The sequence below is a fragment of the Rhinolophus ferrumequinum genome, chromosome 10 (genome assembly GCF_004115265.2).
Source record: "Rhinolophus ferrumequinum isolate MPI-CBG mRhiFer1 chromosome 10, mRhiFer1_v1.p, whole genome shotgun sequence".
NCBI lineage: Eukaryota > Metazoa > Chordata > Mammalia > Chiroptera > Rhinolophidae > Rhinolophus > Rhinolophus ferrumequinum.
The window spans coordinates 6,318,719-6,343,171 of NC_046293.1; the positions used below are offsets into that span (position 1 = coordinate 6,318,719).

Genomic DNA, 24,453 nt, shown 5'->3' on the forward strand with positions numbered 1-24,453 from the left:
AAAACTCACTCCAGCCATGGTCGTGACCCTTATTAGCTATATGACCTTGGGCAATTCAATAAGCTTCTCTGAGATTAACATTCTCTGTGGTTCAGAGTCAGTCAACGATCACTGAATGATAGCCTACTGTCTATAGCATACCAAGAATGTTTCTACGTAGGCTTTCATATAACCTCTCGTTATCTCCATTTTACACGTGAGGAAACTGAAGCTGAGATGCCTCCATCTTCCTGGACCTCTATGTAGCATCCAGCCCTAAGTGCAGCTCCTTCCTGTTGAGCTCTACTTGGCAAAGCTCAAGGCTCCTCTCTGCCCTGCCCCCACCTCCTCCAGGAAGGAGTGTGGAGGATGGTGTACATTCAAGGAGAACTGGGTCACCACAACAAAGGGTGGGGCACTTTCTCTCTAAGAATTTGGTCTCCTGACAATGACCCCCACGGATATAATTAGCAAACCCTGCCTTGGAAACTCTACGGAATAACCATTTGGTTGCTTGGCCAAATAAATTGCAAGGGGGACAAAAAACGAAATGGAGGGGAACTCTGTGGATTAAAGGAGACTTAAAACATATATCCACACACACACAAAAGAAGGAAGACTAAACGGTAGTATTTAGGGACAAACACTTAACTGACGGAACTTTAAAGGCATGTAAGGAAGATACTACTATAAAATTCAGGCTAGTGGTTATTCTAGAGGGAACAGATAGGGGTCATCAGTGATGAGGGCAGCAGGTGGTGGGCTTCTGGAGTGGCTGCCAGTTCTATTTCCTGACACACCTGACAGTTACTAGAGTATTCCCGTGTGATAATGAGGTGGTGCTTGTGCTTGATGTGATTTTCTATACTTGTGTTATTTTTCATATTAAATTTTTAAAAATAAATAAATAAATAGAAATTTGTCTCGTGAGATTCATTTTCTCTTTGGCTTATTTCTTTTCAGTACTTACGTCCTTTGAAGCTAGTGGCCTAGGGTAGCCTTCAGTTAGGGAGGGGTCTCCACCCCAGCCGGGTCCAGGCTGAGAAAGAGAACTTGGGAGAGGAAGATAACGAACTTCATTTTAAACAGAAATGTCAAATGGATGGTTAGCTTTACGGGTCTGAGGCTCAGGAGAGAGGTCAGGGATCGATGGAAATATGAATCATCAGCAAACAGCAGGAGGCCACCAAAGCTGCGGAAATGAATGAGACAACCCAGAAAGAATGCACGGAGCGAAAAAAGATCGTAGGACAAAACCTTGAGGAATAGCAACTTTCAAGTGGTAGCCAGAGAGAAAACCATAAAAGTCACTAGAAAGGAGCATCAAGAGAGGTAACAGAAAAAAGTAAGAGAGTTGTATTATTAAAACCAAGAGAGGCAATGAAAAGGAAGTGGACAACCATCAAATACTAGCAGGTCGTGGAAGATGAGAACCAGAAAGTCCATTGTAATCAGGCACAAGGGCATCATTGCTGACCCTGGTGAGAGTGATTTCAAGTAGTGATGGGGGCAGAAGCCAGTGGCTGGAGGGATGAGTGAAAGATAATGATATCGAGAGCAGAAAACTACTTCTAGGAATTTGGCTGTAAAGGGAAAGACTTGGGAGTGGAAAGGGTTGGGGGGACAGGGACCAGCGAGAGTGTGGGTCCAGGTGGAAGACATCCAGAGCACCCAGGAGTAAGCCTAGAGGGGCTTACACTCTCCTACCACTCCCACAGCCCAGTGTCATAATCTGAGATGGTTTTCTAGCTTCATCATTCTCTGATTCCCTCCCTTTTGCGACGCTTTGTAAGTCTCTGCAAGGTGACAAAAATGAAACAAGCATTTGTGATTTCCTCAAGGGCAAGGGCTGAGCAACCATAAATGAATTATCTTTGTATCCCAATGCCTAGTACCTAATAAATACCAAATAAATGTATGATCAGTGGAAACGTGAGTGACTGCATTCAAGGCCTCTAAAAACCTGCTCCTGCCTGTCCTCCCCCTACCTCATCGCCAATGACATACCAGAACGAGACCAGACCACTCGGGGTCCCGTAATTACAGTAGGCACTCTCATGCTGCTAGACTGACCTGGCAACCCTTTCACTTGTCAACTCCTTTGAGGACCAGCATATATGACACCTTTCTGCCCTCCCTACCACCCAACCTCTCTGCCCAACCTTTACTGCCACACTTGTAATACAGCTGTTAGTTGTTAGTGGTTTGTTGTATCTGATTCCCTCACCAGCCTAAGGGGCAGGGAATAGGTCCAATATTTCCCTGTATCCTGTGAAAAATAATATAAATGGAGCCACCTGAAATGGAGCCTGAGCTGCCATCCCAAAGGAATTGCCTTGTTCCTCTTATTTCTCAAACTTTTAGAATGTTAAAACTGGGCAAAATAATCTTTGGACTGAGCCTAAAGCAGCATTGTATTCCAAACAAGTGTTTGCAAAGATAACACAAAAGCAGACCTTCAGACTAGGACTGAAAATAAAGACTTTTTTTTTTAAAAGACATTCTTTAGAGTTTGCAACACTCTGTTAGCTTATCTGCACTTACAGAAATTCCTTTCTTAGTTTATTAACACCCCTAAAAATTCATTCCTTCTATTCAAGTAATTATCCCTTTCCCTTTCTCATAAATACCACTTGCCTTCACTCCTAATTGGAACACTATTTGGGTTTCTGCCTGAATCAGTGCTTCCCAATAAGTATTTTTTTGGACATCAATAAACACTTGTTGCCTCTCACTTTGGCCTTTTATTTCCAGATTAATAATCTCCAGTGCTCAAATAGCTCTCCCGTTAAATGGAACACTGGATCAGGGTTCATTTCTCACTTGTTCTGAGAGTTAGCTCAGTTTACTGGAAAGAACATTAGACAGATTAAAAATCTAGGTTTCATCTCAACTTTTGTGACCTTGGGCAAATCTCTCTCAATCTATTTCCTCATCTGTTTAAAAAGAAAAAAATAGGGCTGGGTGGTTGGAGCGCCTCAGGTGGTGGTTGGCCCTAACGCTGAGATTGTGAACAACAGCTCTCCCTGGAGCTGGGCTGCCATGAGCAGCCGGAGGTTGGCGTGAGCAGCCACAGGCTGCTGTGTGCTGCCATGGGCTACCATGTGCTGCCCTGAGCGGCCAGTGGCCAGCGTGAGTGGCCGGCAGCCAACGTGTGTGACCAGCAGCCAGAGAGAGCTGCCAGGAGCTGCCATGAGCTGCCGTGAGCGGCAGACCGACGACCGGCGACCGACTGCCTCAAGCCGGCGGGAACGCAAGGCTCATAAGACCAGCATGGACCAGGGAGCTGTCTCCTACACAACTAGACTGAGAAACAACGTTTTGAACCGGAGTGGGGTGGTGGGGTGGAAGAAGGAAAAAAATAAAAAACAGTGAGGTACCATCATTGGTATGTCTCTCAGAGGATCTGAATTCTTTTTTTTTTTTTTTTTTGAGAGTCTTGGATCTGTCAAACCCCTAATTCAATGGGTCAGCAAATAAAGTACCTACTATGCGTGAGGAACTGACCCTGAATATTTCATCTGGCAAAGAAAATCAATATCTTAGCTGTTCATTGATACTCTTCCTGGTGTCCCACCTTGCCTTCCTCCCCTGTGCACTAATGCTTTATTTTTAATCCATTCCTTCTTTTTTCCAAGGAAGCCAAAGCATGAATGTGGTCCCTATCAAGCCAACACATGTGTGGCCTCACAAGATGACAAATCTCAGGGATAGGAAGTGAAGATGAAGCAGTGGCCCAGCTAGGACCCCTGTAACAGGAGTCCTGCGGCTTGCGCTCAGAATGCCTCCGGGATGCCCTGCCCACCCCCTGCCACCTCCCTCCCCTCTGTCCTGGCTCCTCATCTTAGAGAATTACCCGGTAGCATATACTTAATGCCCATATGCTTGCTAATTACAAACTCTATCGCTCAGCATTCTGCCCAGGTTACTCCCCTCACCGTTCCCTGATCACTGACTGACACCACCAAAGCGTTACGATGACAGGGGGAGGCTTCATGAAGAACAGACCTCCGGACCATCACGCAGTCTCTGGGAGAATGCCCTAAGCGGGTCTGAGAATGCTGGAGGTGTTAACCTGCTGCTTTCTCAGAGCGCCGGTGAGCTGGTACTACACGCTTGTTCTGTCACCCAACTCCTGTGTCGGTCTGTTGGCTGAGCGGCGCAGGCAGCATGAGCTCCAGACTCAGCTGCCTTCCGGTTTCAGACATGTAGGTCTGAGTGAGGAGTATGTGCATGTGTGTGAGGGTGGACAGATACAGGTACCTCAGGATGTGAGCTGTGTAACATGCAGCTGTTGTTTCCACCACAGTCACTCCAATAAAGCCAGGGAATCCTGTTTGTTGATGGTAAGAACATCAGAGGAATACCACGCTCTCTGACGGGCTGTGTCACTCTTCTGGACTAGGAAGGGGCCAAGTCGGTGACTGGCATTGGAGGCAGCGCTTCTAAGCCAAGTGGTTCTGTGCTGACGTGCTGAAGTTTGGGACCTGCCACTAATTGCTTACGAAATACAAAGTGTCAAACGTACAATTCACTTTTTTAAATATGTGAATTACAACAGTTACCTCTATAACAATATTGAAACTGGAGGCCAACCGAGTCTGGGGTTCGTGCCGCGTGCGCCGCTCAGCCAATAGACCCACACAGGAGCTGGGTCCGAGAATAAGCATTTGTTATCAGAGCACCAGTGGTCTGTGAAGGCAGCGGGTTAGTTAGGCTGGCCGGAGGAACGAGTCGCGAGAGACCAAAATTGGTCTATTAGAATTTATTTGGTGTGTTTGAGCTGTGGGAAGTCAGGCTAGAAAAGACCACAACGTCTCTGAGCAAAAAGGGGTATGGAGTTTTATAGGAGGGGGTAACCGAGGTTGCTCCCCCTTCAATGCGTCAGGGGGTGTTCGTTGCATTGTCCCTGTCTCTAGCAACCAAGGGTTTCGGGACATGACCAAGCCCTCCAGGCTCCACACCTGGCCCCCAGGCCTCTGTCCAGACTGCCCAGGCCGGCCTAGGCCTTGATCACAAGCCCCTAGGAAACAAAGTACAAAGCAAGACAGGACAAGATGGTTTCTACATTCCAGGCAGCTACTCCAGGCCTAAGGCAAATACAAGCGGCAGGTAAAAGGTACAAAGCAAGACAAGACGGCTTTGAAGATAATAAGAAGGTGCCTGTTCCTGGCCTAAATATGGCCTAACATTTAACACCTCCAAAATCTGCCTTGACATTCTCAGACCAGCTTGGGGTGTTTAAGGGAAAATCTGGGCATTCCTCTAGAGGCTACATGACGATTCCAGGGATCTGCGAGGAGCCTTCCCTCTGGCCAAGTGATTCTCTGGTGGAGTCAGCAACCCAGGAACAACATGGGAGAGAATGCTAGACCACCATAGATTGTGATCAATAAGCCTAAGGGTATTAATGAGAAATTTCAGGGTAATTTTCTAAAACAGGGAACTGGGTGGGACATGGGACATTCCAAGCTGAAGCCCAGGGGGATGAGCTATCCTTAAGCTATAGGTGAAAGAAAGGCCAGGTCGGGACATTGCAAGGCCTCTATTACGGGCCAGGCGCTGCTTCAATATCACTCATTAATTTGTTCTCAGTGTGCATTCTTGAATGAAAGAAAAAAGGGGGAGTTAAAGTCAGTGTGTTAGAAACTGCAGACAACAGGCAGCCTCTTATCTAACTGATATACCTGATAGGAATTATAGGGATGTCTTGCTTCATAAAAAAAGCATTGGGGTTTCTAACAAAGCCTAAGGGAGGGTGTTGCACAGGTACCACTCATCGGGTTAGTCATGGCAGAAAAGGGGCCGAGTCCCTATGCAATCAGGCATCTCCATCCTCATGCCCTAAGGTTTTCTTCGACATTAAACCCTTCTTAGCAGAATCTGCTTACGAGAAGACAGAGAGGTGAGGTGAGATCAGCATTTCACAGTCATATCTCCTGGGCAGTGGAAGGGCACATATCTCTCAGTGAGCAGACCTCCATCAGACTTAGGACAGGGTATATATTTACAGAAATCCACCAGCCAGAAGGACCTCCTACTCACACGGAAACAGCATTAAGTCCAGAGGCGGGCAGAAGCAGCGACTGGTGCCTCCTGATCGCAATAAAACAGCTCCGAGAGAGAGGGCCCACCATTGCTAAATGTGGAAATGAGCAAGTGGTCACCTACCAGCAAAATAAGCAGGATGCTGGGGCTGCTTCTGAATATGAGGAACAGGGCTGCCAAGCTGGCGGGAAGCATGGGCTGCCCAGCAGAGGGGACGTCATCCAGCTCCTCATAGCTGCTCTCTTCCCAGGAGAACCAAAGTTCCAGGACACGGTGCCCAAACCTGCTCATTAGCTCTGGATGCAGCAGGAAGAGCCTGAGCAGCAGAGGGTGGTGGGTGTAGATGACATGCAGGTCTGGGATGCCCTCTAGGAATTTTCTGATGGCACTGACCACAGGCTGGAGGGAAAGAAAGAAACGGGCTAAATACAGCTTGCAGAAGACCCAAGAGAGCCTGACAAACAGCCAAGACGTGACTGGGAAAAACTGTACTGGCGTCTCAGTACTCCAGGACACCTTCACAGGCGCGTCCCAGGGCCCCCCTGTGAGAAGAAAACCTCACTGTGCTTACTTGATGACAGTGGTGCGCATCTGGGGAGGATTTTGCTCCCCAGGGACATTCGGAAATATTTAGCTATTTTGGATGGTCTTGACTGGGGGAGTGCTACTGGCATCTAGTGGGAGGGAACAGGGATGCCACTAAATACCCTACAAAACACAGGACAGCCTCCCACAGGAAGGTGGATTATGCCACCAAAACATTAATCATGCCAAGGCTGAGAAACCCAGCTCTGTAACGACACTCACCACAGTGTGTTGTAATTGTCAGCATATGTGTCTCCCTCCCACACCAGACCTGAGCTGCTGGAGGGCAGGGACTTTGGCTGATTAATCTGTGCACCTGGCATAGGGCCTGGCACAGACAAGGCAAAAGGTGTGTTGAATCATTTATTAACCCTCAAAATCCTCTCTCTTCCCACTGCACATATTAAAAAGTTCAAATTCCTTAATATGGTATTGTAAGAGTTTTATAGTTTATAGTTTGGGCCCTTTCATTTAGGTCTTTGACCCATTTGGGGCTAATTTTTTTGTATAGTATGAGGTAGGGGTCCAACTTCATTCTTTTGCATGTGGAGTGTCGAGTTGTTCCAGCACCATTTGTTAAAAAGGTTCTTCTTTTCCTATTGAATTGTATAACATCCTCATCGAAAATCAACTGACCACAAATATGTAGGTTTATTTTTGGACTCAGTTCTAGTTCATCGACCTAGATGTCTATCCTTATGCCAAAACCACACTGTCATGATTACTGTAGCTTTGTAGTAAGTTTTGAAATCAAGAAGTGTGAGTACTCTATCTTTGGTCTTCTTTCGCAAGATTGTTTTAGCTATTTTGGGTCCCTCGCATTTCCATATGAATTTTAGAATCAGCTCATCCATTTCTGGAAAAACAAAAAAGAGGCATCTGGGATTTTGATCGGGATTGTGTTGAATCTACAGATCAATTTGGGGAGTACTGCCATCTGAACAGTAGTATGTCTTCTTTTCCTTTCCAGTTTTATTGAGATAGAATTGACATATAACATTGTGTAAATTTGTGGTATGCAATATAAGGATTTGATGTATGTATACAACTGTGAAATGATTAACACAGCAAGTTAAGTCCATCAGCTCACAGTTGCAAATTGTTTTCCTTGTCATGACAACTTTTAAAATGTACTCTCTTAGCAACTTTCAATTATACAAATTTTGTTAGCTATAGCCATTGTGTTGTACATTACATCCCCAAAACTTACTTATCTTGTAACTGCCTATTAAATCTTGGTTCATGAACACAGAAGAATGTCTTTCTATTTATTTAGGTCTTCTTTAATTTCTTTCAATGATGTTTTGTAATTTTCAGTGTATAAGTCCTTGCATTTCTTTCGTAAATTTTTTCCTATGTATATTATTTGTTGATGCTATTGTAAATGGAATTGTTTTCTTTCTTTTTTTTTTTAACTTTTTAAAAAATTTATTTTAAGTGTGTTTTTCCAGGACCCATCAGCTCAAAGTCAAGTAGCTGTTTCAATCTAGTTGTGGAGGGCACAGCTCACAATGGCCCATGTGGGGATCGAAACGGCAACCTTATTGTTAAGAGCACCACGCTCTAACCAACTGAGCTAACCGGCCACCCCTGGAATTGTTTTAATTTCATTTTCGAGCATGTTATTAAAAACATAAGTGTACCTTTCTGGTTTCTCTCCACTGTCTCCCATGACTTAGCAAAGGCACGCTAAACTAGGCTTCCTTCCTTGAATGTATAGACTGGGCAACTTCCCACTTCTATATCTTAAATCTTGCTGTCCTCTCAACCTGAAAATTCTCCCTTCTCAGTCTCCTCCAGGAAGCCTCCCCTGACAACTAGCAAATACAGTCTCTCTCCCCATGTGCTTTCGTAGCTCTTGGCCAGTCCTTCAGGATCCAGGAGAGCACTCATTGCTGTTGTTGCCTGCTAATGGGAGATTTTCTTTTTTGTCTCTCCTGGCAAACTGGTGATCCCTGAGGGCAGAGAACATGTTTGATTCACCTCAACCCTGTCCGGGCCCCACGTGACACTTGGCACATATCAAGTGGTCAATCCATATTGGTTGAGTTGCTAAAATGTTGAGAAGCAAATTAAAAAAAAATCATGTGCTTATTTATTTTAAAGAGAAAGAATCAAACATTCAACCTATGCTTCCTATACAATCTACCATTCATAGTATCCAAATAGTTGATGGGGGAAGTTTCTTTTTATACAAGTATTCCAGTTAATAAACAAAGAGAGAATAACAGAATTAGGATATTATAACTTTGCAATCCCTAATGAATTAATCCCTAATGAATTATCTGAGAAGTTCTCAAGGGCTTAGGAAATGCTGATCAAACTGGACAGAAGTTACTAAAAAGGAAGAGCTTCCAGGAATAGGTAGGGCCTGATACTCTGAAATGTCCAAGCCCCCAGAGACACCCACACTCTAAGTATTGGGGATCCTTATACTAGAAAGCTCATACTCTATCAAAGAATACTAGGACTGTACGAAAAGGACTCAGGAACTACCATGAATAGGCTCCCACTGGCCAAAGGTAGAACAGTTTGAGCCTCAGAAGCATAATAACTTCAGTGGATTGAAACATATCAAATATCTTTAAATCCATGAGTTCATAACAATACTAAAAAAATCTCTTTGGTCACCTTTGGAGAATGCTAGGCAACCAACTCATTTTTTTTGAAAACTGGTAATTAAAGAGAAAGAATCAAACATTCAACCTATGCTTCTACACAATCTACCATTCATAGTATCCAAGTAGTTGATGGGGGAAGTTTCTTTTTATACAAGTATTCCAGTTAATAAACAAAGAGAGAATAACAGAATTAGGATATTATTACTTTGCAATCCCTAATGAATTAATGGATCAAGGCAATGATCACCAATGGCTGTTAATACCACAAAAAGAGAGACAATAGGACATTGTATACCTACGTCTATCTTACTTGAAAACATACACACTTCCACTATACCCTCCTGCTTCCATTCAAATTAAACCAGGTCCACTTACATCACATTTGCCTCAACAGTAATTAAAAAGAGGCAAAATTAATAGTCAGTGAAGGAAGAGTATCCTTAGGTTGAGGCTGAAGGGTCCACAACTAAGAAATCGTCAATGAAAAATGTGCGAGATTCCATGATAAATCAAACACAGTCCTTGATCCCCAAGAGTTTACAAAGAAGCTAGAGAGAGAAAACTTGTAGACACACAACCACCATAAAAGCGATCTGATTAACAATGATCTGGGTCCCAGCAACCCACTTTGTTTGACAAACTGTTACCAGAAGGAAATATCTCACACTTCTCTCATCCTGTACAAACCAGAGTTGATACTAAGAAAAAAGCATCGGGAGTTGGTCAAATCTGATTGGCATCCTGGTTCCCCCACCAATTAACTGTGTGACCTAGAGAAGTGATTTTAACTCATGTCTCAATTTTTTTTTATCTGTAAAATGGAAATAATAATCTCTGCCTCCCAGGACTGTTGAGAGAATTAGCTAATGGTGTAGACTCTGTAGTTGTCAGTACCCTACCCCCTTCAACTCCCCCAATTCTCACTCTCTCTCTCTCCCCTACCCGCTCTGCCACCCCCTTTCTCTATATACCAGGGGTGCCAAAAAAAGTACACAATTTAAGAGATATTATCTATGTATTACTTTTTGAAGTGTGTAGTATGACGTTCACGCAAAACATGGCATTAATCAAATGAATGCTGGTGTCATTCATTGTATTATAATTTTTTCCCCCTCTTCTTCCACCTCCCCCGGCCACTCCGGTTCAAGCCGTTGTTTCTCAGTCTAGTTGTGTAGAATGCAGTTCCCTGGCCCATGCTGGTATTGTGAGCCTTGCGCTCCCCCTGGCTGAGGCAGTTGGTCGCTGGTCGGCCGCTCACAGCAGCTTTCTCTGGCTCTGGCCGCTCACGATGGCTGCCGGCCACTCATGCTGGCCATCAGCCACTCCTGGCAGCACACCGTTAGCCCACGGCAGCTCACGCCAACCTCCGGCTGCTCACCGCAGCCCAGTTCCAGGGAGAGACGTTGTTCACAATCTTAGCTGTAGAGGGCGCAGCTCACCGGCCCATGTGGGAATCGAACCAGCGACCTCGGAGTTAGGAGCACGGCGCTCCAATCACCTGAGCCACCAGGCCAGCCCCTGTATTACAATTTTAATACAGTTTTTTCCCTCGCTTAAAATGTGTATACATTTTTTTGGCACCCTCTGTATATAACACTATGGTCTCCCAAGGAAGCCTAATGTAAAGAGGTGTAGGAGGAGGAGCCCCAGGCTTTCTGGCCCATACCTCATCTAGTGCATCATCTTTGTCCTGGCAGACTGCAAGCAGATAGATGGAGGCTCTGAAGACGGTAAGAGGAGGGTGCTCACCTTGGTCCTGCAGAGACAGGAGGAAGCTTTGCACAGCCACAAATAACTCTGCCTCTGAGACAAACCTGTGGACCAAAGAAGTCTGAGTGAGAAAGGCTGAGATGGCTGTCCAGCCTTGCCACATCCTCCTTTCCATTGTCATTTTGCCCCAGCATGTCCACAGCCTAATGACACCTTGCACAAAGAGCGTGCCATATATACTTACAAAGCATTATCACATGCACAGCACATTCCTCTACGCTTTGTGCAAGGCTCTGATAGGGACCAGAGACTCATCATTCACACCTAGAAGGTGAACCGTCACCAGCACGACCAGCACTGCTAAAAAGAAGGATGCTACTTCTGGAGTAAGAGGTCCTGCTCTGACAGCCAATCCACCCCTCTCTTCTTGTATTTATCAGTAAACATCTGTGTGTTCAATGGGCTAGTTTCTGGGGAAGGGAGACCTCTATGCACATACATACAAGGGAGATGGGGGTAAGAAGGAGACAGACTTTACTACATATCCTTTCATACCTTTTGAATTTTTTACCATGGGTATGTCTCACCTATCATATTAAGCACCAAAAAAAATTTTTTTTAAATAGGTAACACTAAATGCAATGTGGTATCCTGGATTGTTTCTAGAATAGAAAAAGGCCAGTAGAGGAAAAACTGGTGAACTCTAAATAAGGTTCAATTAATAGTATTGTACCCTCACATATTTGGTCAAATGATTCTCAACAAGGGTGCTGGGAAACTGCGTATCACATGAAAAAGAATGAAGTTGGACAGTTAGTTACCTAACACAACATAAAAAAATTAACCCCAAATGGATCCAGATCTAAAACTATAAAACTCTTGGGGAAAAAAAAAAAACACATTGGATTTGGCAACAATTTCTTGGAAATGACACCAAACATACAGGCAGCAAAAGAAAAAATAGACAAATTGGACTTTGTAAAAGTTTTAAAATTTTGTGCATCAAAAGACACTATCAACAGCGTAAAAACGCAACACACAGAATGGGAAAGATTATTTGCAAATCATATATCTAATAAGGAGTTAATATCCAGAATATATAGAAAATTCCTAAACCTCAACAATAAAAAATATCAATCTAATTCAAAAACGGGCAAAGGACTTGAATAGACATTTCTCCAAAAAGGACACACAAAAGGCCACTGAGCACACGAACAGATGCTCGGCATCACCGGTCATTAGAGAAATGCAAACGGAAACTGTGAGCTGGACACCTTCACGTCTATTCGCATGGCTCCGATCAGAAAAACAGAAAATAACAAGTGTTGGCGACGAGGTGGCAAAATTGGAGCCTTTGTGCACTGTTGGTGAGGATGCAAAATGGTACAGCTGCTGTGGAAAACAGCATGGTATTTCCTCAAAAACTTAAAAATAAAACTACTAGATGATCTAGCAATTCCACTTCTGGTTATAGATACAAAAGAACTTAAAGTAGGGTCTCAAAGAGATATCTGTACACTCATGTTCATAGCAGCATTATTTACAATACCTAAAAGGTGGAAGCGACCCAAGCGTCCATCGACAGGAGAAGCTATAAGCAAAAAGTGGTATATACATGCAATGGAATATTTATTATGCAGTCTAAAAACAGGAAAGAAATTCTGATATATGATATAGCATGGATGAACCTTGGAAACATTGTGCTAAGTGAAATATGCCAGTCATAAAAGACAAATACTGTATGATTCCACCTATATGAAGTACTTAGTGTAGTCAAAAGCAGGGACAGAAAGTAGAAAAGTGGTTGCCAGGGGCTGGAGAAAGGGGAGAATGGAGAATTATGTTTACAGGTATAAAATTTCAGTTTTGCACAATGAAAAGAGTTCTGGAGATGTGATGGTAGCACAACATTATGACTGCATTTAATACTACTGAACAGTACATTAAAAATGGCTAACGTGGTAAATATTACATTGGTGTATTTTACTGCATTACTACAATTAGAAGAAATAATAATGTACCAATGTTGGTGTCTTAGTTTGATAAATGTACCATAGTTAGTATTAGGAGAAAATGGGTAAAGAGGATAAGGGAATCTCTGTATTCTTTGCTACTTTTCTGTAAATCTGAAATTACTCCAAAATAAAATGTTTATTTAAAAAGTAAAATTCAATAGCCATAATATAAATATTATGTTACCAAAAGAATTCAGTATTAGTACATTAATACATGTACTAATATGGAAAGATGTCCAAGGTATAAGTTAACCAGCAAGTTAAAAATCTTACATAATACCCCATTCTGTATATTTTTTAAAAGGAGCATTTATGTGTTTGTCAATGCACAGACGAGTTCACAGAAGGTACTTAACCGTAGCTAACTCTGGCAGGTGTATAGAAAAGTATTTTAACTTTGGACCCAACCATTTTACTTGAATTTTTACAATATGCATGATTTTAAAAATAAGAAAAAACTTTTAAAGAATCACATGAGTCAAGTGATTTTCAATGAGGGTGTCAAGACAATTCAATGGGGAAAAGAATAGTCTTTTCAACAAGTGGTGCTGGAACATCTGTCTAAGCCACATGCAAAAAAAATGAAGTTGGACCTCTGCTTCATACCATACATAAAAATTAACTCAAAATGAATCATAATCTATAGGTAAGAGCTAAAATTGTAAAAGAAAAGAACTGTAAAAGAAAATACTGGAGTAAATTTTCATGATCTTTGTTTAGAAATGGTTTCTTAGAATCAACACCAAAAGCAAAAATGACAAAAGAAATAATAGACAACTTTAATCAAAATTAAATTTTGATTTCATCAAAATAAAAAACTTGCGCAAACAAAAAATCCTTTGTATGGTACTGGCATAAAAACAGACACATAGATCAATGGAACAGAATAGAGAGTCCAGAAATAAATCCACGCCTATATGGCCATTTAATCTATGACAATGGAAGCAAGAATGTACGATGGAGTAATGACAGTCTATTCAATAAATGGTGCTGGGAAACCTGGACAGACACATGCAAAAAAATGAAGTTGGACCACCTCCTTACACCATTTACAAAAATAAATTCAAAATGGCTTAAAGACTTAAATGTAAGATCTGAAACCATAAAATACCTAGAAGAAAATATAGGAAGAAACTTCTCAGACATTACCCGGAGTAAGATTTTTACTGATATACACCCTCGCTCGAGGGAACTAAGAGAAAAAATAAACATGTGGGATTATATCAAACTAAAAAGTTTTTTCACAGCAAAGGAAACCATCAATAAAACAAGAAGGGATCCTACTGAATGGGAAAAGATATTTGCCAATGATATATCTGATAAGGGATTAATATCACAAATCTATGGAAAACTTACTCAACCCAACTCCAAAAAAACAAACGATCCAATTAAAAAATGGGCAGAGGACTTGAAGAGACATTTTTCTGAAAAGGACATACAGATGGCAAACAGACATATGAAGAAATGCTCAACCTCACTAACCATCAGAGAAATGCAAATAAAAACCACAATGAGATACCACCTCACCCCAGTCAAAATGGCTATCATCAATAAATCAACAAACAACAAGTGCTGGCGCGGATGTGGAGAAAAGGGAACGCTTGTGCACTGTTGGTGGGATTGCAGACTGGTGCAGCCGCTATGGAAAACAGTATGGAGGTATCTCAAAATTCTGAAAATGGAACTACCTTATGATCCAGTAATTCCACTCCTAGGTATCTATCCGGAGAAATCCAAAACTTCAATTCAAAAATCTTTATGCACTCCTATGTTTATTGCAGCACTATACACAATAGCTAAGACATGGAAACAACCAAAATGCCCATCGGTAGATGACTGGATTAAGAAACTGTGGTACATTTATACAATGGAGTATTATGCAGCCATAAAGAAGAAAGAAATCTTGCCATTTGCAACAACATGGATGGATCTAGAGAACATTATGTTGAGTGAAATAAGTCAGACAGAGAAAGATAAGTACCATATGATCTCACTTATTTGCGGATTCTAAAGAAAAGAATAAGTGAATGAACTAATCAGAAACAGTTTGGGAGACAATGAGGAAAAACTGAGGGTTGCTAGATGGGCGGGAGGGGTGGGGGGTGGGGGGGAGGGTGAGGGGATTGGAGGGCAGTCGGTGACCACAGGATGGCCACGGGGTTTGAAAATTAATCTGGGGAACGTAATTTGGTGGTTACCAGAGCGTAAGGGGGTTGGGGGGTGGAGGATGAGGGTGAGGGGGATCAAATGTATAGTGATGGAAGGGGAGCTGACTCTGGGTGGTGAACACACAGTGTGACTTATGGATGATGTGATACAGAATTGCACACCTGAAATCTATGTAATTCTACTAACAATTGTGACCCCAATAAATTAAAAATAAATTAAAAAAAAAAAATCCTTTGTGCTTCCAAGGACACCATCTTGAAAATGAAAGGACAACCAACAGAATGAGAGAAGAAAATTGTGAATTATACAACTGATAAGGAACTTGTACCTATAACATATAAAGAACTCTCACAACTCAACAATAAAAGACAACTGAGTTAAAAAAAAAAATGGGTGAAAGATCTGAATTTCTCCAAGAAGATATACAAATGGTCGATAACGATGGTCAACGTGAACCACAATGCAAAAATCACTTCACACCCACTAGGATGGCTATAATCAAAATGCTAGAAAATAACAAATGTAGCCAAGGATATGGAACCCTCAAATATTGCTGGTGGGATTGTAAAATGGTGCAATCCTATGAAAATAATTTGGAAGTTCCTCAAAAAGTTAAACATAGTGCTGCCATATGACTCCTCAGTTCTACACCTGGTACATACAGAAAAGGATTAGAAAACAAGTAAACAAATAATATGCACACATCTTCACAGCGTCACTATTCACAATAGTCAAAGGTAGAAACAGCCCAAATACCCATCAATGGGTAAATGAACAAACAAATGGTAGAATATACATACATACAATGGCATATTATTCAGCCATAAAACAGAATGAAGTAGTGATATATGCTACAAACATTATGCTAGCCGGATGAATCTCAAAAAGAAGGAGGTCACAAAAGGTCACATATCATATGATTCCATCTATAAGAAATATTCAGAATAAATAAATCCATAGAGACAGAATACAGAATGCTGGTTGCCAGGAGGTGAGCAGAAGAATGAACGGGAAGTGGTTGCTTAATGGGTAGGAGGCTTTACTTTGGAAGGGTGGAAATGTTTGGAACCAGACAGAGCTGGTGGTCGCACAACATTTGAATATACTAAATGCACTGAACTGTTCACTTCAAAGTGCTTGTTTTTATGTTATGTGAATTTTACCTCAATAAATCATTTTTTAAAGCTTAAGGAAGAATAGTCCTTTGAGTTTGAAATTTTATTAAATTGTATAGTAATTCTTAAAACCAAAGTAAATGACCGAAATTATTATTTTTTGTGCACAAACAACATGCTCAAGGATACAAAGGAACCCTCCTTAGCATTCATTCCAGGCCTCTGTCTCAGCACTGCCCCCCTCCAGGTTGTGAGCCCCTCGGTAATACGACCCATTTCTCACTTCTCTCTGAGTCCCCAGTGCCCCGCACCAGGCTTGGAGAGGATGCCTCTGCAAATATTTACAGAGCTGAAATGGGCTACAGACGTGGGTCCCAGAACCCAGCGCCGGCCACCAGCTCTGAGCACGGACCTGTCCTCGTGCGTGTAGGCCAGGTAGAAGAGGAGCAGGACGCAGTACTGCCTCTGGCGAGCAGCTCCCTCCACATACTGGCAATCCGACAGGAAGGCAAGGCTTTCAGGGCTTCTGCTGCTTACGTGGGGCAGCCCGTGCTGCAGGAGTTCAGACACTGCAGAGAGTTCTGGGGAGGAAACAAGTGGGAGGAAGCCACACAGAGAACACAGGAGAGCAGGTAATGAGCACATGAATATCTACTACATGAAGAATACTGCAGAGGGTAGCAAGGGTACATGCAGGGTGAAAGGAAATCAGAATCCCCTCTTCCTCGATGCAGCTTTCAGCCTACCAGGAGAGACTAAAGGTAACACGAGGAAGGACACGGATTCATTCATTCATTTAACCAATGTTCACTGAGTGGCTACTCTAGGCCAGGCTGTGAGACACTGGCCCTACCTCCAGGAGCTGGCAGCTGGTGGGGAAAAAACAGATAGAAACAGATAATTGCAGGACATGTGATCAGTGCCATGTTCAAATACGGAAGAGGGAGTGCCTCACGCCTCCCGGAGTGGGGAGAGCAAGCTCAAAGATGAGGGAACTGTGGAGGGTGAGCAGAAAACAGGCAGAGAAGGAAGGGAAGAGAATCCTGGGGAAAGGCCCAGAGAATCCTGTTCAGAGGCCCAGAGTTGTAAGAGGACATGTCGTGTTTATGGGGCGGCAAGAAGTTCAGTGTGACTGGAGCTCCAGTGAATAGATGTGGAGTGTCAGGAGTTGTGGAACTGTGCGGTGTAATTTGTAGCTAGACTGTGCACCACCTTGAATGCTGAGTAAATAATTTGGATTTTATCCTGAGAGCAGGATGAAAGAAAGGGTATTTTAACACTAAAGAGTATGAAAGAAAAGGACCTCAGAGCTGAAAATTTGAATAAAGGAATTGGGCTTGATGAGCTTTAGGGTCCTTTTTCTCAACCCTTAGCGTCTAGGGGTCCAGGAGCCTTGGATTCCATCATTTTCTGATTATTATCTCACCTCCCTAAAAATCAACCTATTGGTCCATCATTCCATGATTCCACGGCTCTTCTGGGCAGCTTTAAGCAAAGGGATCTTATTACTGGACTGACTCACTACCCAGCCAGTCAACAAGGCATCCAGACTCTAAAAAACCAGCACGGATCTCATGAGTGGTCACACGGCAGCATCTTACCTTCTGGGGAAGGTGGTTCTGTCTTCTCTGGAGCTGAGAGGAGGCTGGTGCACAAGTAGTAGAGGAAACTGGAACATGCCTGGTTTAGGGCTGAGTGACTTAGAGGGAGACGAGGAAGAGAGAACGAGAGAGAGGACATTGCTCCTTTGAGCAGGACGTTATCCCTACCACGTCCCGGGGCCCCACTGCTTTGTGCCATAGCCCAGGGAAATTCTAACCGTGGCCCTGGTAGAGGAGGTCCAGAGGTAGCTGTGAAAAGTAAACATGGAACCTGCTGCCCACAGCTGTACCTTAGACACTCAGCCCATATAGGTATTCACTAAAAATTTGCTGAAAAAATAAATCAAGGAGGGCTACTAAGTACCAATTTAACAACACACACAAACAAAAAAGTATGCATTGGTCAGGAAAGGGCTGGGGAGTACTAGAAAGAGAGGAAGCTGTTGAACCCAAGATGGGTTCTCAAGGAGAACTACAAATATCCAAAATTGTGACTTTGAATCCAGACGGATCCCTATATTTTCTCTTGAACATTGGATATTCTATTCGGAAATATGGAAGGAGAGTTAGATACTGCACTGCAGTCACTTTGCCAGCTATAGGTAGTAATAAATGGAACCTGCCAAGTAAATGCAGAGACAAGTGGCAAATCATAAATGGGAAGTTAGAGAGAAGGCTGCTCTAGAAACAAACAAGACAGACTGAGGCAGCAACCTCTCTACTTTGAACAAGAAAGTGTCTCCTCTGGAATTGCTGGGTTGGTGGCAACTAGAGCTTGACTGTCTTGATAAACACTGCGTTTCTTATCCTCTGAGGGCCTTAGTTTCTCCATTTGTAAAATGAGAGGTTAGACAAATGACCTCTACGAACCTCCCAGTTTTGATAATAGGTACCCATCCCATTATCACATGGAATGAGAGCCTTACCAGAATCAGATTAAACCAAAGTTATATAGAAGCAAGTCCAGCTCATACTACCAGTTGCTGAGTAATTCCGACACTGTCAATCCCCCCACCCTCCCGGTCCTATAACTAAACCACACCATCAGAATATCCACTTGTCTAGTCAAGAAGGACGCTGGCTCCTTGGTCACTAATTTGCCTGGGACCATACATACCTTGGGCCACTGCAGAACCTGGCTTTCAATTCCAGAGTTAGTCGTATGAAGGATGAGGCAGCTTGGAAAAAGTGGGAAGAAAGCAGAGAGCGGTTGTAACCAGACTTGTTACAGAGATTCCCAAGTGACACCAGAGATTCTGGGTGGTACCAGAGTACTAGTTTTGGAGTCATGCAGACCTGGGTTCAAATTTTGCTCCATCACTATCTAGTACTGTGACTCTGGAACACTAATTTAACCTCTCTGAAAATCAGTTGCAACACTTATCCCTCACAGGTTGTTGTGAAGCTGAGATAAAGGCAGGATTTCAAACAAGGACAACAGCAAGAGATCCCACCGCACCAGTTCCAGTGTCAGGGAGAATCTATTTTATCCTGGGGCTGAAGTATATGGCAAGGAATTCATCCCTCAGAGTTTCACAGCCATTTTCTGGTACAGCAGTTTAACATATGACTCCCCGAGGGAGGGGGCGCCAAGCTCGCCCACTAGAAGGGCTCCTCGGGGCCCAGTCTCTCAGGAACCCAGAGTTTCTCCACCCCCCGACTCCAGCCCTCTGCCCTACTCTTGGCTCGCAGGACCTGCTTCCCTCTTCTCTCTTGCAGGTTGCGCCCCTAATCCTGCTCTATCTGGCTCCATGCTGCAGAGATCTCCCCATACACAGCCTTTCTCTACCACTGTCCCCCAGAGATCTACACTTCTGAAGTTGTACCCATCCAGCTCACCAAGACTAGCTTGCCTTGGCCCTTGAAGTATGGCAGGCAGGAATAGTGGATGAAAGGAAGGAAAGAAGTGTGTCAGTTGTCACAATGACTAAACAGATGAGTCATCAGGAAATCTGCTTGTTATCTCATTTATTATCACCTTGTTATCTCCTTGTTATTCTCATTATCATCAGTATGTTCTGAGGACGTTGGAGATAAGAAAACTAATTTGCCCAATGTCAATAAACAAGGGACAAGGAAGAATGGCAACCCACTGTGCTGACAACAGAGGTCCTGCTTTTTTCCCTCTTCAACACAGCCTCCCACCCCCTCCCGCAAGCTCTCACTCACTCCATACCTGGAATTGCTTCCTAAGGGTTTCCTGGGCTCTGTTGTTTTCCTGGAGAGAACAAAGATCCCTCCAAACTGTGACAAGGGACCTCCCGGGATGACCCAGATCATCAATCAGAAACTCCCTCAAAATCCCAAATCAAAATTACAACTGCAGGAAGCACGCCCTTGTCTCCCCAGTTCTGGGTCCTGGCCCCCCTCCTTCCCAAAGACCTTGCTCTGCTGATTACCCAAGAGTCTCTCTACTGCCGCATCCTATCAGCTGCTAATCAGATGAAGTGTTTCCAGTCTTGGGGGTAGAACAGCCCCTCCCAACTCCATGTCCCCCTCCAGTTACACCCTTATTTCTCCCCTCCGCTCACACAAACTTGTCAAAAGAGCTGTCTGTCTCGCCCCTGCTGCCTCCCCTCACGCTCACTCTTCAACTCACTGCAGTCAAATCCCAGCCCAGCCACTCTGCAGAAACCGCCCTGGCCCAGGTCACCAACAGCCTCCGTGATGCCAAGTAAGTGGATGTTTTCTCAGTCCTCATCTTGACTTCTGGGACGCATCTGACACCCTACCACTCCCTAATCTACAAAGCTCTCTTTCCTCGCCTTCCCTAATGTCGTACCCTTCTGTTTTCCTTCCTACTTCTCCAGCTGTCCCTTACCAGGCTCCTCCTGACCATTAAATGTCGCTCGTATTTTGTCTTGGTCCCTTTGATCACCTCGTTTTACACACTCAGCCTTGGGGAGTCTCACCTGCTCCCCACTAGAAAGTCAGCCCCACGAGGACAGGGATCTGTTCTGTCCACTGCTACAGCCTCAGCCCCAGGACAGTGCCTTTCACGTCATAGGTGCCCCACAAGTATTTGTTGAATGAATGAAAGGCTGGATGCTCACGATTACATCTAAAGACCAGCTCACCACTTTCTATGTGAAGACCAGATCTCTCCCGACTTCAGACAGATACATAGTCAGTTACCTACGTAACATCTCGACCAGGACATCTCAGCGGCATCTCACACTCACCCTGACCCAAACTGATCACACCCTCGCCTGCCTTCCCAAATCTAATTTTCCTCCAGCGAGTCTCCTCTCAATAAAAACCACCACCACCCACCTAGATGGCAGCCAGAAGCCACAGCATTACCCCCAACTGTCCCCCTCCCTCATACCCTACATCCACTGTCCCATGCCCCCAACGCTCCTTAGTACCTACCACCCCCCTGAATTAATGCAGTGTTGCCTCCCTTTAACTCATGGCCCACCCTGCTCCAAGAAGGAACTTTCTAAAACAGAAATCTGAGCATGTCACTCCCCTCTTTTAGGATTCAGAGCTCCTAGGATAAAGTCCAGATTTCTCACATGACCAACAGGGTCCTACATGACTGAGCCCTGACCACCTTTTCAAGGCAGACTTTTCAATGCTTGCTGAGTGACAGGAATAAAAGAAAAGACATTAAGTAATAATGATAAGAGGCAAGCATAGCACAGAGGTTAAGAGAGCAGCCTCTATCTAGCGCCAGATTCCCGGAGTTTGCATCACTTCCCGTGTAACCTTTGACAAGTCATTCAACCTCTCCTGAGTCCAGTGGGCTCACCAGTAGACTGAGGATAACCGCAGTACATACTTTCTGGGGTTTTCCTGAGAACTAAATGAATTAATACATGTAAAAGAGTTAAAGCAATATCTTACACACATTAAGAACGTAACAAATGTCAGTACTAGTTAGCAATGATTACCACCTTCCTCTACCCCTCTCTGCACTTGGCTAGTCCCGCTGCCCACTCTCACCATCACAACCACTTTCTAAGGAAGAAGAAGGAGGCTGGCTCTGGTTCCTGGGCTCATTATGCAGATCAGCCTATTTATAGGGTGAAAACTGGAGAAGCGGGAAAGGAGGGTTTACATTTGAGAGAGAAAAAAGGAGTAATGAGGGAAGAGAATACACAGATGCAAGAAGGCCCAGAGAAGGCTAACGGAGTCAATAGCCACTTGGGTTCAATTTTAAGAAGGCACTTCCATGAATAGTTAGATAGCAGCTTTCCCACAGAGGGCTACCACTCCCCTGAAGGCATGCGAAAGTATGTGGGGACACTTTTCAGTTGTCACAATGACTGGAGGTGCTTCCGGCATTCAGTGCTCAGGAGTCAGAGGTCTGAGGGAATATGGAGTATGACAACAAAGTGGGAAGAGGTGTATGTTGGGGGCTCTGAACTAGCACCTCCTTGACACTCAGAGAAGCACCAACAAGCTTGAGAACTGCCCTTCAGGACTTTGCTTTCTGGATGATATTCCCTCCCACTCAGCCCTGGGCCGAGCATGGACATTGATTCTGAACAAATACGTCAACTTCCCATCCGCAGGTTGTGCTCTTTGAGTACCTGAGCAGCTGCCTGAGATGCCTGCCTCTCCTCCAACTTCCACACTCGCTTGCTACCTACCGAGCTTCTTGGAGAACTTCTCCTTCATGTGGGGGACGATGACCAAAAGGCTGTGCAGAATTGAGAAGAACACTTCCATCAAGGCTGGGTGAGTGGCCTGTTCCAAGTGCCTCTGCAAAGAACCAGGAGGGAGAACACAGTCCGCCAGGACTGAGCCTCTGAAGAAAAATCATCAGCAAAACTGGCTTCAAATCTGGAACAGTAGACTACACCCTTTCATTTGAAGGGCACAAGAAAAGTTAGGGAACCTGAAGTCACAAGCCCACCTCCAAGGCTTACATCCGCCACTTAATAAAGTGTGTAAGATACTTTACCTTCCTGGGCCTCTGCATCAGAGAGTAAAATGGGACCAACAACAAGTCCTAGCTCCCAGACACAAATGAGATCTGATGTGGAAGAAGTACCTCCTGAACGATGATGCAGGGTGACACCCATGTGTCTATTACTACAGCCGTAGCAATAACACAGTTTACAAACTGCCTTCACATTTATTTTTCATGTGATCTTTGAACAGAGTCATGACGCAGCCTGATGTAGTCAACAGCTCTGAATTGAGAGAAACCTGGGCTCTAGTTCAAGCACTGCACAAAGTGCTATGTGCCCCTGGGTCAGTCCCCCGTCCCCTCTGTGTCTCAGTTCCCTATCTGTAAATAGCTGGGGCCTCAGAGACATGGTTCTTAAAGATATCTATCCTTTCATTTTTAAACCATTTTTCTGAAAATAGAAAATACATGCTCATTAAAGAAAGTATGTAAAATACGGAAAAGCAGAAAGCAAGAATAATAATTCTATGATCTAATTCTAGATCTAGCTCTAAAGCTTTACAGGTCTAGAAGGCAGGCAGAGCAGATGAGGACTCCCATGTGAATTGCCCCAGTGTTACTGTTCGTGTGTGCCCGTCAGGGCTGCAAACAAGGCTCCTGACAGTTCCACACCTGAAGTCCCTGGAATGCTGGCTGACAGACTTCCTCAAGGAAAAGGGGTGCTCTCCTGTCAGAACCAGAGCCTGCCTCCCTGCTGCCACCTACTGTTCCCAGGTACCTGTCCCGACCAACAGGGATTCTTCACAGGCTCACAAGGATGTTCAAACCTCAAACACGACAGGACTCACTCAAGGTCAGCTGAACAGTCAACAGCTCTGGACCTAGACCTTCCTACCATCTCCATCTCAAGTCAGCTCAAAAGGAAGCCCTTCCAGACCAGGTCTCTCTTCAGAGTGGCCATTCTCATTTTACAGAACACATATATGTGTTCCTTAGTGAAGCCTGGATCACAGACATTCACCACTGCTCTTGACTATACAGAAGGACAATGGGTTCAAATCTCAGCACCGTTATGCACTTGCTTTATAACATAGGATATGACAACCTCATCTTTAAATTGGGGAAATTACAGCACCCATCTCACGGGATCATTGGGATGATCAAATTGGGTAATGAATGTAAGATACTTATCACTTCATAAACACTACCTATTTATTCCTTTATTATTACTGCTTTCTATTTTTTCTTAAGAGGCATCTATTAGTTTTACAGTGAAACACTATACTTTATTTTTAAAACCAAAGGAAAAGTGGCTGCAAGAACAGCCCTGTTGAGACCCTCAGAAGGTCCAATTGAGGGATCACTGCCTTGCATCTCTAGACCTGGCTCACTGTTACATTCTTCTCCTTCCCAACCTTCATTCTGTCCATGACTCAGGGGAACCCACCATCACCATGGGGATACAAATAGAGTCACAGGCACTGAGAAGAAATTCTGAGAAGGCCTCCAAGGTGTCTTCCTTCTCGGCACTGGGAGCTGTGAAGGGATTCTCCTGGGCTGAAGGCTCGTTCTGGAATTCCACAGCCAACCTGAGAAATCAAAGTGTGAGTATATCCACGACTACCTATGTAACATAAAGGTTAGAAACATCCTCCTAGTGCAGGGGGGTCCAAACTGCGGCCCGTGGGCCAACTGTGGCCCGCAATCCATTGTTAATTGGCCCGCAGCAAATTCCAAAAATGTATTTAG

The 24,453-nt window shown here is 44.0% G+C and overlaps 1 protein-coding gene across 1 annotated transcript in view; it reads right to left on the reverse strand.

Moving 5' to 3' along the window:
• The window catches only part of MEI1 (meiotic double-stranded break formation protein 1), a 64,207-nt gene that overhangs the window by 20,194 nt on the left and 19,560 nt on the right, over positions 1-24,453 (reverse strand). The window contains exons 14-20 of the mRNA XM_033118056.1: positions 24,152-24,293; positions 22,442-22,553; positions 18,961-19,021; positions 17,844-17,941; positions 16,655-16,823; positions 10,900-11,047; positions 6,151-6,426 (exon numbers count right to left, since the gene is read on the reverse strand). Of these exons, the coding sequence (XP_032973947.1) occupies positions 6,151-6,426; positions 10,900-11,047; positions 16,655-16,823; positions 17,844-17,941; positions 18,961-19,021; positions 22,442-22,553; positions 24,152-24,293 (1,006 nt within the window). The remainder of the gene's footprint in view (positions 1-6,150; positions 6,427-10,899; positions 11,048-16,654; positions 16,824-17,843; positions 17,942-18,960; positions 19,022-22,441; positions 22,554-24,151; positions 24,294-24,453) is intronic.